At 51.6% G+C, this 13,284-nt stretch overlaps 6 protein-coding genes across 6 annotated transcripts; 4 read left to right on the top strand and 2 right to left on the bottom strand.

The window, feature by feature from the left end:
- Positions 1–74: 74 nt before the first annotated feature.
- COCSADRAFT_341569 (uncharacterized protein) lies at positions 75–554 on the top strand (the record flags this gene model as incomplete). Its single annotated transcript, XM_007696656.1, has 1 exon — positions 75–554. The coding sequence occupies exon 1, from the start codon at positions 90–92 to the stop codon at positions 552–554; it is 465 nt and encodes a 154-aa protein (XP_007694846.1). The 5' UTR covers positions 75–89.
- Positions 555–1,144: 590 nt separating this feature from the next.
- COCSADRAFT_78202 (uncharacterized protein) lies at positions 1,145–6,732 on the top strand (the record flags this gene model as incomplete). Its single annotated transcript, XM_007696655.1, has 3 exons — positions 1,145–1,715; positions 1,764–6,625; positions 6,676–6,732. 3 exons carry the CDS (start codon positions 1,145–1,147, stop codon positions 6,730–6,732), a joined length of 5,490 nt encoding a protein of 1,829 aa, XP_007694845.1.
- A 710-nt stretch (positions 6,733–7,442) lies between these two features.
- COCSADRAFT_166530 (uncharacterized protein) lies at positions 7,443–8,305 on the bottom strand (the record flags this gene model as incomplete). Its single annotated transcript, XM_007696654.1, has 3 exons — positions 7,443–7,468; positions 7,533–8,209; positions 8,271–8,305. 3 exons carry the CDS (start codon positions 8,303–8,305, stop codon positions 7,443–7,445), a joined length of 738 nt encoding a protein of 245 aa, XP_007694844.1.
- A 591-nt stretch (positions 8,306–8,896) lies between these two features.
- COCSADRAFT_77069 (uncharacterized protein) lies at positions 8,897–9,548 on the top strand (the record flags this gene model as incomplete). The annotated part of the gene is made up of 2 exons (XM_007696653.1): positions 8,897–9,107; positions 9,205–9,548. 2 exons carry the CDS (start codon positions 8,897–8,899, stop codon positions 9,546–9,548), a joined length of 555 nt encoding a protein of 184 aa, XP_007694843.1.
- Positions 9,549–9,957: 409 nt separating this feature from the next.
- Positions 9,958–11,443, bottom strand: COCSADRAFT_78586 (uncharacterized protein; the record flags this gene model as incomplete). The annotated part of the gene is made up of 2 exons (XM_007696652.1): positions 9,958–10,922; positions 10,975–11,443. The coding sequence occupies 2 exons, from the start codon at positions 11,441–11,443 to the stop codon at positions 9,958–9,960; spliced, it is 1,434 nt and encodes a 477-aa protein (XP_007694842.1).
- A 427-nt stretch (positions 11,444–11,870) lies between these two features.
- On the top strand, positions 11,871–13,222 carry COCSADRAFT_177280 (uncharacterized protein). Its single transcript, XM_007696651.1, has 2 exons — positions 11,871–12,036; positions 12,103–13,222. Exons 1-2 carry the CDS (start codon positions 11,986–11,988, stop codon positions 12,859–12,861), a joined length of 810 nt encoding a protein of 269 aa, XP_007694841.1. The 5' UTR covers positions 11,871–11,985; the 3' UTR covers positions 12,862–13,222.
- The last annotated feature ends 62 nt before the right edge of the window (positions 13,223–13,284 follow it).

The following is a 13,284-nucleotide window of genomic DNA, read 5'->3' as shown; positions in this document are numbered from 1 at the left end:
CTTCTGTCCTGCCAAATTGGATATGTGGCCATGGGGGTGCCGTCATATGCCCCGCGCGGTCTGCGAGCATCTAGACGACAGCTTCCAAGATGCTGCGACGGGGCTCACTGCTCGCTACCACGCCGACGCGAGAGCCCTGCATGTTCCCTCGACAAGAACGAAGACTAGATCTGTCTATTCCTAGTAATATCGGCTTCCCATATACGATATCCCATTCGTCACCCTTCCGCTATCGGGCTTTGCGCGCGGCCATCGACGGCCTACTTACTTCCAATCCCCATGTCTGCTACCTCACCCACCCACGCCAACAAAAAAAAATGCCGCCGCGCGTGAAAAAAAGAACCGACAACGGTGATGTCGTGCTGCAGCTGAACCGTTGGGTCCTGCACGCATCATGGACTCCACTGCACCCCCCGATCTCCGTCATTGGCAGTGCTGGCGAGACTGGCGACTTGGAATGCACACCGCCCTGCCACACCCCTGCGATCCCTTGCATCCAGCACGATGCGTATAGCGTCTCTGTCCATGTCCGAGTAGGCGCAGATCCTGCTTGAATACAGCAGGATATGCTAGTTCGCCAGCCTGCTGCATGACCACATACGTACGTACGTATTCATCTCATCCTCAGTACTTCACGCCGAGGCACGGTGTAATAAAAATCCCATAATCCTAACATACATCGGACATGAGGGGCAGTAGGTGCTCTGCCTTCCCTACTATCGATAAGCCCATGTCACGTGCACTCCCTGTTGACCTTTGATTTCTCAACATGTATCACCCTAGCCCGGAGACATCGAGCTAGGACATTTGCCTATGTAAAGGCTGGCTCAGTATCAAATCATGACATTCCATTTTGGTAGTTAGAAAAAAATGCCTACGTACATATGCAGTGGCCCGGATACCTCGATTCGCAGACTCGGCACCGCACACAAGCCTCGTCATTCGCTCAGGTGGGGCAGACCAATCAACCCCGCCATACACCTGCAGCTAGTCCGCTTTCGTTTTTTTCAACTGCAGTGAGGCTCCGAAACTTTTTTTTTCTTTTCTGTTGAGCCTTCAAGAACTCTTCTCTCCCCTCAAATTGTCCGGCAGTCTCGCATCCCAGGGTTCCATAGCCCTAGAGCTGTCTCTTGTATCCTCAATTATGGCATCCCTGCCCGAACAAAGCCAGAATCTGGCACTTGAGCTTCAAGATGGCTACGTTTGCTTTGGACAAAGCTTCGGTGCCGACAAGAGCATCTCTGGAGAGCTTGTCTTCCAGACTGGTATGGTCGGCTACCCCGAGTCTGTAACAGATCCTTCATACAGAGGTCAAATCCTTGTCATTACATTTCCCCTTGTGGGCAACTATGGCGTCCCGTCTCGAGAGGAAATGGATAGTCTGCTCAAGGAAGTTCCAGCAAATTTCGAGTCTAGAGAGATTCACATTGCTGGACTCGTCGTGGCTACATATGCCGGCGAGGAATACTCCCACCACTTGGCCACCTCTTCGCTGGGTGCATGGCTCAAGGAACAGGGCGTGCCCGCCATCACAGGCGTCGACACGCGAGCGCTAACCAAACGTATCAGAGAAGAGGGAAGCATGCTGGGACGTCTTCTCCAGAGGACCGCACCAACACCCTCTGCCGCTCTCACCGAGGGCGAGACCGACTGGAGGAGCAGCTTCGAGCAGATTGAATGGGTAGACCCCAACAAGAAGAACCTTGTCGCCGAAGGTACGTTCGCTCTACTTCCAAAGTCGTGCCATTCCTGACACTCTCTAGTCTCCATCAAGGAGCCAAAGCTTTACTCTCCCGATCCCGCCACTGCGCTCAAGCACCCTTCTGGCCGTCCTGTTCGTGTAGTAACCGTTGACGTGGGTCTCAAATACAATCAATTGAGATGCTTGGTACGAAGGGGAGTCGAAGTCCTACAAGTACCTTGGGACTACGACTTCCCCAAGCTTGCCGGCAAGGACTATGATGGTCTCTTCATCTCCAACGGTCCCGGTGACCCAGCCATGATGGAGTCTACAGTACAGCACATCAAGAACGCCATGGATGAGGCCCGAACACCCATCTTTGGTATCTGTCTTGGCCACCAACTGCTCGCTCGAGCGGCCGGCGCTAGCACAATCAAGATGAAGTTTGGTAACCGTGGTGCCAACATTCCCTGCACAAGCTTGCTCACTGGAAAGTGCCACATCACCTCACAGAACCACGGATATGCCGTTGACTCCAAAACTCTACCCAGCAGCTGGGAAGAGCTCTTCGTCAACGCCAATGACGGCAGTAACGAGGGTATCCGACACCAGCAAAAGCCATACTTCAGTGTGCAATTCCACCCTGAACACACACCTGGCCCCCGTGACACGGAGTACCTCTTCGATGTCTTCATTAGCACCATACAAAAGGCCATGACATCACCAGAGGTCATGTCAAAACCAGTCGAATTCCCCGGTGGCACTTTCGAGGAGAACAGAAAGCTCACCCCTAGGGTCGACGTCAAGAAAGTCCTTGTTCTTGGAAGTGGAGGCTTGAGTATTGGACAGGCTGGAGAGTTTGACTACTCTGGTAGCCAGGCTATTAAGGCTTTGAAGGAAGAGGGCATCTACACTATCTTGATCAACCCCAACATCGCTACCATCCAAACCTCAAAGGGTCTCGCCGACAAGGTCTACTTCTTGCCTGTCAACGCAGACTTCGTCCGCAAGGTCATTCAGAAAGAGCGACCCGATGGTATCTACGTAACCTTCGGTGGTCAGACTGCACTCCAGGTCGGTATTCAGCTCAAGGATGAATTCGAAGGTCTTGGTGTCAAGGTTCTTGGTACCCCAATTGACACCATCATCACCACTGAGGACCGCGAGCTCTTTGCCCGTAGTATGGAGTCTATCGGGGAGAAGTGTGCCAAGTCTGCATCTGCCAACAACGTCGAAGAAGCCATGAATGCGGTCAAAGACATTGGCTTCCCTGTCATTGTACGAGCAGCATATGCTCTGGGTGGACTCGGTAGTGGTTTCGCCGACAACGAGCAACAACTTCTTGATCTGTGTAACAAGGCTTTTGCAGCCAGTCCTCAGGTGCTCATTGAGCGCAGTATGAAGGGATGGAAGGAGATCGAGTACGAAGTCGTCCGTGATTGCCGGGACAACTGCATCACCGTTTGTAACATGGAGAACTTCGACCCGCTCGGTATTCACACTGGAGACTCTATTGTCGTTGCGCCCTCGCAGACCCTTTCGGACGCTGACTACAACATGCTCCGAACGACTGCTGTCAACGTTATCCGCCATCTTGGTGTTGTTGGCGAGTGCAACATTCAGTACGCACTTAACCCATTCTCCAAAGAGTACTGCATTATCGAGGTCAACGCTCGTCTTTCGCGTTCTTCCGCTCTTGCTTCCAAAGCCACTGGATATCCTCTTGCATTCGTCGCTGCCAAGCTTGGTCTGAACATCCCTCTCAACGAGATCTCCAACTCAGTCACACGCTCGACTTGCGCTTGCTTCGAGCCATCGCTTGATTACGTCGTGGTCAAGATTCCTCGCTGGGATTTGAAGAAGTTCACCCGTGTATCGACTCTTCTCGGCTCATCTATGAAGAGTGTCGGAGAGGTCATGAGTATTGGCCGGACGTTCGAGGAGGCCTTGCAAAAGGCTATTCGTGAGATTGACCCTAGCAATCTTGGCTTCAACGAGACCCCTGCCTTGATGGAAATCGACCAGGAACTGCAAACACCTTCCGATCAGCGTCTCTTTGCTATTGCTAATGCTATGAAATCTGGATACAGTGTCGATAAGATCTGGGAGATGACCAAGATCGACAAGTGGTTCCTCAGCCGTCTCAAGTCTCTAAGTGAGTTCGAGAAATTGATGGCGGACTACGACACTGTCAGCATCACCAAGCCCTTGATCAAGAAAGCTAAGCAACTCGGATTTTCTGACCGTCAACTTGCCAAATTCTGGGCATCCAATGAGCTCGCTGTACGCCGTGTACGTGTCGATGCTGGTATCTTCCCTGTTGTGAAGCAGATTGATACCGTCGCTGCTGAGTTCCCTGCGGTAACCAACTACCTTTACCTCACATACAACGGCAATGAGCACGACATCAGCTTCAACGACAAGGGTATCATGGTGCTCGGTTCCGGTGTGTACCGTATCGGATCTTCTGTCGAGTTCGACTGGTGCTCTGTCCGTGCCATCCGCACACTGAGGCAGCAGGGCTTCAAGACCGTCATGTTGAACTACAACCCCGAGACCGTTTCCACTGATTACGACGAGGCCGACCGTCTCTACTTTGAGTGCATCTCTTTGGAAACCGTGCTGGACATCTACACCATTGAGAACTCGAGCGGCGTGGTCGTAAGTATGGGTGGTCAGACTTCAAACAACATTGCCCTACCGCTGCACCGCATGAACGTCAAGATCCTTGGTACTTCCCCAGAGATGATCGATACCGCAGAGAACAGATACAAGTTCTCTCGTATGCTTGACCGTATCTCTGTAGACCAGCCTGCCTGGAAAGAGCTCACAAGTATTGAGGAGGCGACCGAGTTCTGCGAGCGGGTATCTTACCCCGTCTTGGTTCGTCCTTCCTATGTTTTGTCTGGAGCCGCCATGAATACTGTCTACTCGAAGCACGATCTGGCTAATTACTTGAACCAAGCGGCAGACGTGTCTAAGGAACATCCTGTCGTTATTACAAAGTACATTGAGAATGCCAAGGAAATCGAGATGGACGCTGTTGCCAACAAGGGTACGATGATCGGACATTTCATCTCTGAACACGTAGAGAATGCTGGTGTTCACTCCGGTGATGCCACTTTGATTCTGCCTCCCCAGGATCTCGACCCCGAGACCGTGAGACAGATCGAAGATGCCACTCGCAAGATTGGAGCAGCTCTCAACATTACAGGACCGTACAACATCCAGTTTATTGCTAAAGACAACGAGATCAAGGTCATTGAGTGCAACGTTCGTGCGTCCCGATCTTTCCCCTTCGTCTCCAAGGTTATGGGTGTCGACCTGATTGAGATGGCTACCAAGGCCATGGCTGGTCTACCTGTCCAGGAGTACCCACCGGTCAATATTCCAGCAGAATATGTTGGTGTCAAGGTTCCCCAGTTCTCATTCTCTCGTCTCTCTGGTGCCGATCCTGTTCTTGGTGTAGAGATGGCTTCCACCGGTGAAGTTGCTTGCTTCGGTCGTACCAAGTACGAAGCCTATATCAAGGGTCTCATCGCCACCGGCTTTAGGCTGCCAAAGAAGAACATTCTCCTGTCAATTGGTTCGTTCAAGGATAAGTTGGAAATGCTTCCATCAATTGAACGCCTGCACAAGATGGGCTACAACCTCTTCGCAACTGCTGGAACTGCCGACTACATTCAAGAGCACGGTATTCCGGTCAAGTTCCTGGAAGTCCTTTCTAGTGGCGAACACGACGAGCAGAAGCAAGAGTACTCGCTCACACAGCACTTGTCCAATAACCTTATCGATCTCTACATCAACCTGCCATCAAGCAACCGCTTCCGCCGACCTGCCAACTACATGAGTAGGGGTTACCAGACACGTCGTATGGCCGTCGACTATCAGACTCCATTGGTCACCAATGTCAAGAACGCCAAGTTGCTGATCGAGGCAATTGCCCGCCACTACGACATGGAGGTCAGCAAGGTTGATTTCCAAGACTTCACTGTTGCTACCGGATCCCACGACCAATCTTCTGGAGCCAATTCTAGCCTGAACAGTTCATTGTCTCTAACGCAGCTCCTCGCGAAGTCGCCATTCAAGCAACAGAGCATTACCTCTGTCAAACAGTTCTCCCGAGCAGACCTCCACCTTCTGTTCACTATTGCCCAGGAGATGCGCCTGGGTACTCAGCGACAGGGCTGTCTCGATGTCCTCAAGGGTCGTGTACTTTGCACCATGTTCTGTGAGCCATCTACAAGAACGTCAGCTTCTTTTGATGCTGCCATGAAGCGTCTGGGTGGTGAGGTTGTTGTCATTAACGAATCAGTTTCTTCTACCCAGAAGGGCGAGTCTATCGCTGATACCATCCGTACTTTGGGCTGCTACGGTGATGCTATTGTCCTCCGCCACCCATCCGAGGAATCCATCGACATTGCCACAAAGTTCTCTGATGTTCCAATCATCAACGCTGGCAATGGAAGCCGCGAGCACCCAACTCAGGCCCTTCTCGATATTTTCACTATCCGTGAGGAGCTTGGAACCGTCAACGGCCTCAACATTACCTTCGTTGGTGACCTCAAGTACGGCCGCACTGTACACTCCCTGTGCGAGCTTCTTTCTCACTACGACGTTACCATCAACCTCGTCTCTCCAGAGTCCCTCGTTATGCCTTCGGGTGTAACCAACGCTCTCAAGTCACGAGGTCAGCTGAACAAGGTTTCCAACGAGCTCACAGACGAGATTGTCGCTTCTTCGGATGTCATCTACTGCACTCGTGTGCAGAAAGAGCGCTTCCCCGACGTGGCCAGCTACGAGGCTGTGAAGGACGCGTTTGTCATTGACAACAAGTTGTTGAAGGGAGCCAAAGAGAACATGATTGTCATGCACCCACTGCCTAGGAACAATGAGATCAACGAGGAGGTTGACTTTGACCCTAGGGCGGCATACTTCAGACAGGTAGGTTTTAAATTGTCAAAGAGGAAATGCAAGGGCTAACAGATATACAGATGAGATACGGACTGTATACCCGCATGGCACTGCTCGCTATGGTCATGGCACCGTAGATGCACAGTAATGTGTATGAGTTTCATGGCAGGCGTTTGACGGTTTTTAACGAATACGAGCAAAACAGCAAAAAAGTCTCCTTTTTTTATTTTCCATTTCCACTGATACATTTTCTTTTTCCTTTGGGGTCTATTCCGTGGTTTCGGGGTAGGCATACAGACTGTAGATAGATAGTCAAAAGCATTTCCATGGAGTTGAGTGAAAACGGCATATAAGGGTATATATATGATGTATATTTCTTGTAATCAGGGTAGGGGGGAGCTATTTCAGTTTTATTTCAGGCTGTTTTTTGTTTTTTCTGGCGTCTGGGTTTAGGGTTACGTTTGGGTCATGATTAGGTTTGGGTGGGGCAGATTCGGATTAGCTCGGTTGGGCAATAGTTTGGTGCATCTTGGGACACAAACAGGTTATCCCAGGGAAGGGATCTGCATTGGGACGGTGTTTTTTTGGTTGTTGGAAAGAGAAAGTAGTCGATTTCAAGACTACTGATGGCGCAATTGGAAAGAGAAGAAAATAGACGCCAGACGCCATGCCACTTAGTAAGGACTATAATGAAGAATACTACATGCACGCCATGAAGCGTGTATTGACGTAGGCACAAAGGCCTGCTTTATTCCCAGCCACATTGTTTTGTTTACGGGTCCAAAACATGATTCGAGTTGTTCGGTTCGAGGAGTGAAATGGTTATAGAGGATATGGTAGGGGGGACTTAGTGACCGAGGCATCGACTCCATCCTGTTGAATGTTAGTGGGTTCATGGTTTCCCAAATCACTCGGTTCCAAAGAGGGAGAAACATACCAGGCAGCCCGCATCCAAAGCCTACAAACAAGTAGAGCAGAAAGATGACGACGAGAATCAAAAGCACCATGAGCTTGACGTTTTTCCACCACATCCTCCTCTTCAATGTCCGACTCCTAACTCTAAAGTCCCTCGCATTCTCACCCAGCCTCCCCGTCTTGTCCACAAGCACACTCATATGCTCGCCCCTCTCAAGCACCCTCTCAATATTCTCCGTCATAATCTCCCTCACACCCTCAATCTCGCGCTGTGCCGTCCTAAGCGCATCCTGCTGCCCCGCCTGCGTACTCCCCTGCTCCAGCATCAACCTCTTGAGCGCGCCATTAAAACTCGCGCAGCCATACGGCGGCAAGTCATGGAAATTCGTACTCTCAGGCTCGAACTCTGCGAAGAAGCGCTTCTCAAGCGTGGCGAGGAAGCCGAACGGGATGCGCTGGCCCAGCTCGCGCTCCGCGATGACGAGGAAGGTTAGGCCGCCGGCGGTGGCGTGGGAGGCGGGGAAATCAGAGGGCGATTTGACGAGGCAGTGGATGAAGAATTTGGATTGGTCGATTGTCTTGTGGGCGGATTTGTCGTGCGCGATGCGTGGGAGGACGAGGGAGACGAGCGAGGAGGCGTTGGAGGAGGCTGAGGCTGTGTGTTCGGCGAGGACCGTGGTGTTGTGGGCGATGCAGGCGCTGGTGGGGGTGTTAGTAAGATAGATGGTGTGAAATAGGGGAGATATGGAGAGAGTCGTACTATAGCAGCGGCGAGGACGAGGATGAAGATGCCATATTTGGGAGAGGTTACTCGTCGAGCGGGAACAAGTCTAGCGCTTGATAGATGAATGGAGTTGTGTATCTTCAGCTTCTACTCCGATAGTATGTCGTAGGTTTCGTATGCGATCTGGATTCTCAACAGAGTCTGTACTTGCTGCTGGTGGCTGTGTGGGTCTAACTGGGGAAAACTGGGAGTGTGTCGCAGGCACTGGATGTCGGATTGCTGCGCAAGACGCAAGGACAAGGCGCTAAAAGCTGGGGATATGGCTAACCATGTGCGTCATAAGCCAAGGAAAGCCCCCAATCAACTTGCCTTGCGCTAATGCATAGCCCAAAAGATTGAGGACCGTGGTCTTGCATTTCGCTTTTTTGCTTTGTTTGAAAAATTACAATCAGATACAACGTGACTTCACGTGTCTTGCGCGTGCGCTTCGATTACAGAGGGGGCACAGACATCGCGACCGCTTGCTGCTCGGTGTCGTTGGTGCGCAACCTTATCGTACTACATATTTAGTTTCTGATTACTTTTCTTGTTCCAACATCCCTCTACACATAACTTTACTTCACCCTCCATATACGCACACACCTCGGCGCATTGAAGCCACCATGGTGCGCGTCAAGAATCGCTATCTAGTAGTCAACTTCCTGTACCCAGAGCCCCACACAAAGACAAAATCCAAACTCCCCGACGTAATTCAAATCCACTCGCCCACGCCCGACGCGCTCAAGCCAGGTTTCATTGTGCGCATGATACGGGATGGAGTCGAAGAATTATTTGGCGATTATGGGTCTGGTATGGTATCTTCTGGGCTAAAAGGTAAACTGCAATTTCCCCTATGCCTTCCTTACACTTACACACGCACATTTACATATGCTGTCGCATACTCTACAGTAACTAATACTCGACCACACAGTAAACTACTACTCCCCCTCAACTAGCACAGCCATAGTCCGGTGCCCACGCGACCACTACGAAATGGTCTGGGCCGCCCTCACATACACTACGCGCCTCCCGCGGCCGCTCGATACCCCCGTTGTGATACGAGTGGTGCGAGTTAGCGGGACAATTAAAAAGGCAGAGGAAGAGGTTATACGGCAGTCGCAACTTGTTATCAAGAGAGCGAGGGAGTGGGACAGCGAGGGACAATTACCCATGCTGCAGAGTGTGGAGAAGGCAGTGGAGAAAGAGCGGAGGGGAGAGGTGCAGGTGCTCGCCGAAGTTGATAATGAGAGTGATAGCGACGATATGAGTGAGTAGATGCGGGTTCTAACTTATTTGGAAAGCCAACTCTTAGGTAACCTCGCTTGGTGTGCGATATGTAAAAGCGCCTCGATTCTGCAAGACAGGTTGCTGCATATTATGTATATGCATGAGCTTGTTTCTCCTGGACGAGGACAAGTCACGCCCTCACAGTCGAGAGCTGTGGCATTTCTCCCAAGTCGACATCCGCGCGCTCGTTCAGCTAACATACGCTGGAGTCTTCCCTGTCAACCGCGGTATGCAATCGACAATACACCAAATCGTCACAGACCGTTACATCGATACAAAACAGTCGGCGAGTATACATGTCAGCAAATCTATTGTACACAACCTCTATGATACATATGGTGGAAAAAAGAAAACTTGTGCTCTTCTACATGAGAAAGCATGGGACCAGATCAATGTCTTAATTGGGTCTAAGCATAGCAATCAGAGTAGCAGTAATGACGGCTCCCGCCGCAGCACCTTGTAAAACAGCAGTCGTGTAGTCGATTCTCCGCATGGAAATGACACGCTCGCTGAGCAAATCATTGGCAATGTAGTGTGCCTTTTCCTGCCAAGTCTCCAGTTTACTATAGGGATGATAGGACGGAGCAGCCTCCCTGGCCACGGTGACTTTCTCCTCGGGCGTCAAGGTCTCTTCTTCTGGGCTGAATTCAGTGACTCCCGGCACCGGCTCAACAAGGGTTTCTGCGACAACATCGGGGACAACTTCTGGCTCTGCAGCTGCTGGCAACTCTTCAATAGGCTCTTCAACAACCTCTTCCACTACAGCAGGTGCAACAGGTACAGTAGCTGTCGTAGGGGCATGGGCGTGCTCAACAACCCTCTCGGCCTCCCTCTCCATGGCTGCAAGTCCCTGACTGCTAAGAGCAGGTGTTGCAGCCGCTGCAGCGGCCGCAGATGCAGCTTCGGAAGCAATTTTCTGCTGCGCCTCCAACGCGTTCTTGATCTCCTTGACCATTCTCTTTCTTCTCCAGGGCTCTAGGATTGCTAGACTGAGCAGCAGCAAGAAGATGTTGACGCCCATCAGTCCAAAGGTAACCCAGGTGCTGTTCCTGCGGATAGTATCACTCCAGATTTGTTCCTCATGGTACTGTGCACGCTCTCTCTTTTCCAGCTGCGCCCGTGCATCCTCCAAGGCATTCTCGGCGTTTGCAACGGCATCCTTTGCTTCCCGGACGGCCTGGTCATTGAGGTGTTCAGATCGGATAAGAGCCATGTAGCGTTCGAGATCGCTATTTGACCACGAGTGTTTCCGTTCGAGGAGAGCGACGACTTCTTTCTGTGAGGTGGCCTGGTGAGCGAGGGCAGTATCGAGGGCTTGTTTGGCAGCGTCAATGGCTGAACGGCGGGCTTTTACGAGCTTTTCTGTCCTGAGATTAGAGCTAATGTCTTCAAAAGGAACGAAGAAATGGCGTACCTTGTTCTTTGATTTCCCTTCGGAGGGCTTCTACTCCTGAGTAGTCGGTACCGGTATATGTGTTGACCTTTTGTGTTACTACAGCAAGCTTGGGTAGCAGTTCGTCCATGGCATCAGAGAAGCGCTTCAAAATGCTCCATCTCTGCCTCTCACGGTGCGAAGGCAAGTGCTCGTCGGGTACGCGTGCAATGGGATCTTGGGACTCGGTTTTCTTGGCTGGTTCCGGTTCGGGCTCTGGTGAGGGAGGTTTGGGGGCTTCAGTAGCTGGCGATTCCTTGAGTGCTGCTACCGAGCTCTCGGCGGCTCTCTGGATGGCTATCTGATCCTCTAGTAATGCATTGAGTCTTCTCTGCAATCTTTCCTGATCTTCTGGCGATGGCGGGGGTGCGGAAACATTGGGCGGTGGTTGTGCTGGGGCTTGCGGTTGTGATGGAGCCTGTGGTTGTGTTGGTGCTGCGGGCGGTAGCATTGCGATGGCATCTGACGGTTTTGGCGGCTTTCTTCCTTCTTCTCTCCATCGAGTCGAGCTTGAGAGGGCACGTCGCTGCCATGTCTCAGCTGCATTGATGGTTAGTTGCAGCCTTGGATCCCATCTTGGTGCACTGCCAGACAATGACAGGCGATGGTGGCATGGCAGACATGGCGACGACGCGGTGCCTGCACGGCGACTGAAAAGGTGGAGTGAAGAGGCTACCTTGTTAGTGACCAGCTCGCGTGAAGCATGCTGAAGCAATGGCCTCATTGCTGTCTCTTGCCTTACATCAAGAGCGCAGTGACGGGGACGACGAATGACGAAAAAGCACCAGCCATGCGGACCTCCGAAGCGCTCTGACGTGCCAAGAGACGTGGGGTTGCCCTCGACGTGTTGAGCACCGGCTTGCCCATTCAGGCTGTACCTAGTGTCCTTCGAGTATTTCAGGTATTGGCCGAGTGACTTGATGTACATGATTTTCTGTCTTTTGTAGCCCCTCGGCTTTTTCCTACGACATTCGCCCGCTTCATACGTTCAAGATGGGATCTATCGATTTGGCAGAGTTGCCCGCTATGAAGAGCGACCCCAAGGTACATAATGCGACACCCTGCTCGACATGTTCAACTAGAACAGTACATACTGACATTATGAGCCAGTTCATTTTCTTCACCGACTTCGACGGCACAATCACACTTCAAGACTCAAATGACTTCATGACCGACAACATCGGCTATGGCCAGGAAAAGAGGCGCGCAGGCAACATTGCCTGCCTCAACAACGAAATCTCCTTCCGCGACTCCTTCCGCGACATGATGGACAGCGTCACACGGCCCTACGATCAATGCATCAAGTACCTTGTCGACAATATCAAGCTAGACCCAGGCTTCAAGGCCTTCTTCGAGTGGTCGCTCGAGAACAACATTCCCGTTGTAGTCCTGAGTTCGGGCATGGAACCTATTATTCGCGCGCTGCTTGAGAAGCTTGTCGGGCCCAGCGCAAGCAAGATGCAGGTTCTGGGTAACTACGTGGGTCCTCGCGAGGGCAAGAGCATCAACGAAGAGGGCGGATGGCAGATTCTGTTCAAGCACCCGGACTCGGGTTTCGGCCACGACAAGTCAATTGAGCTGCGCAAGTACTCGTCGCTCCCCGAGAACGTGCGCCCGACTATGTTCTACGCTGGCGACGGTGTGTCAGATTTGTCGGCTGCGCGCGAGACAGATCTGCTTTTCGCGAAGAAGGGACATGATCTGATTAGCTACTGTGCTCGCGAAGATGTCCCCTTTACGGTCTTCAAGGATTGGTCCGATATCCTGGCCAAGTGCAAGAGCATTGTCGAGGGCAAGACGACAGTCCAGGCTGCGGCCAAGGAAGGCTATGAAGCGTACAAAAAGGGCGAGGCTGGCCTCAAGAAGTAGATGGCGGACTTGTGGGGAAGGATTTAACTGGAGAGACGGAAAAGCTCTCATTATCCGGTTTCCATGTTGCGGCGCAGCTGGTTTCCAGACATTCTCATGCTTCCCCTTTTTCCAGGCGGATCGCTCCAGATGTGATGCCCGCGGTAGTAGCTGTAGCGTTGTTGTGAGCGGCCCACATGTGTGGGGAGGAGGAGGAAGCGATACGGTCTCGCAGGTGACTGCGACAAACGCAAACGTCTTTACACGATCAAACAGGACGATAGACATGATTTACACGATAGACTATAGAAACCCACAATTTCAGTTTACACATGAAAATTTAGTTTTTGGCATAAGAATACACCGGTTTGTCTACATTATCATCATACAGAGTGGCGTAACGAAACTAAACTTCCTTGGATGGGTATATCTCGTTGCATAGGA

The sequence above is a fragment of the Bipolaris sorokiniana genome (assembly GCF_000338995.1).
Source record: "Bipolaris sorokiniana ND90Pr unplaced genomic scaffold COCSAscaffold_1, whole genome shotgun sequence".
Taxonomy (NCBI): Eukaryota; Fungi; Ascomycota; class Dothideomycetes; order Pleosporales; family Pleosporaceae; genus Bipolaris; species Bipolaris sorokiniana.
Note: the sequence above shows the minus strand (reverse complement) of the source record. Positions and strands in the feature narration are given on the sequence as shown.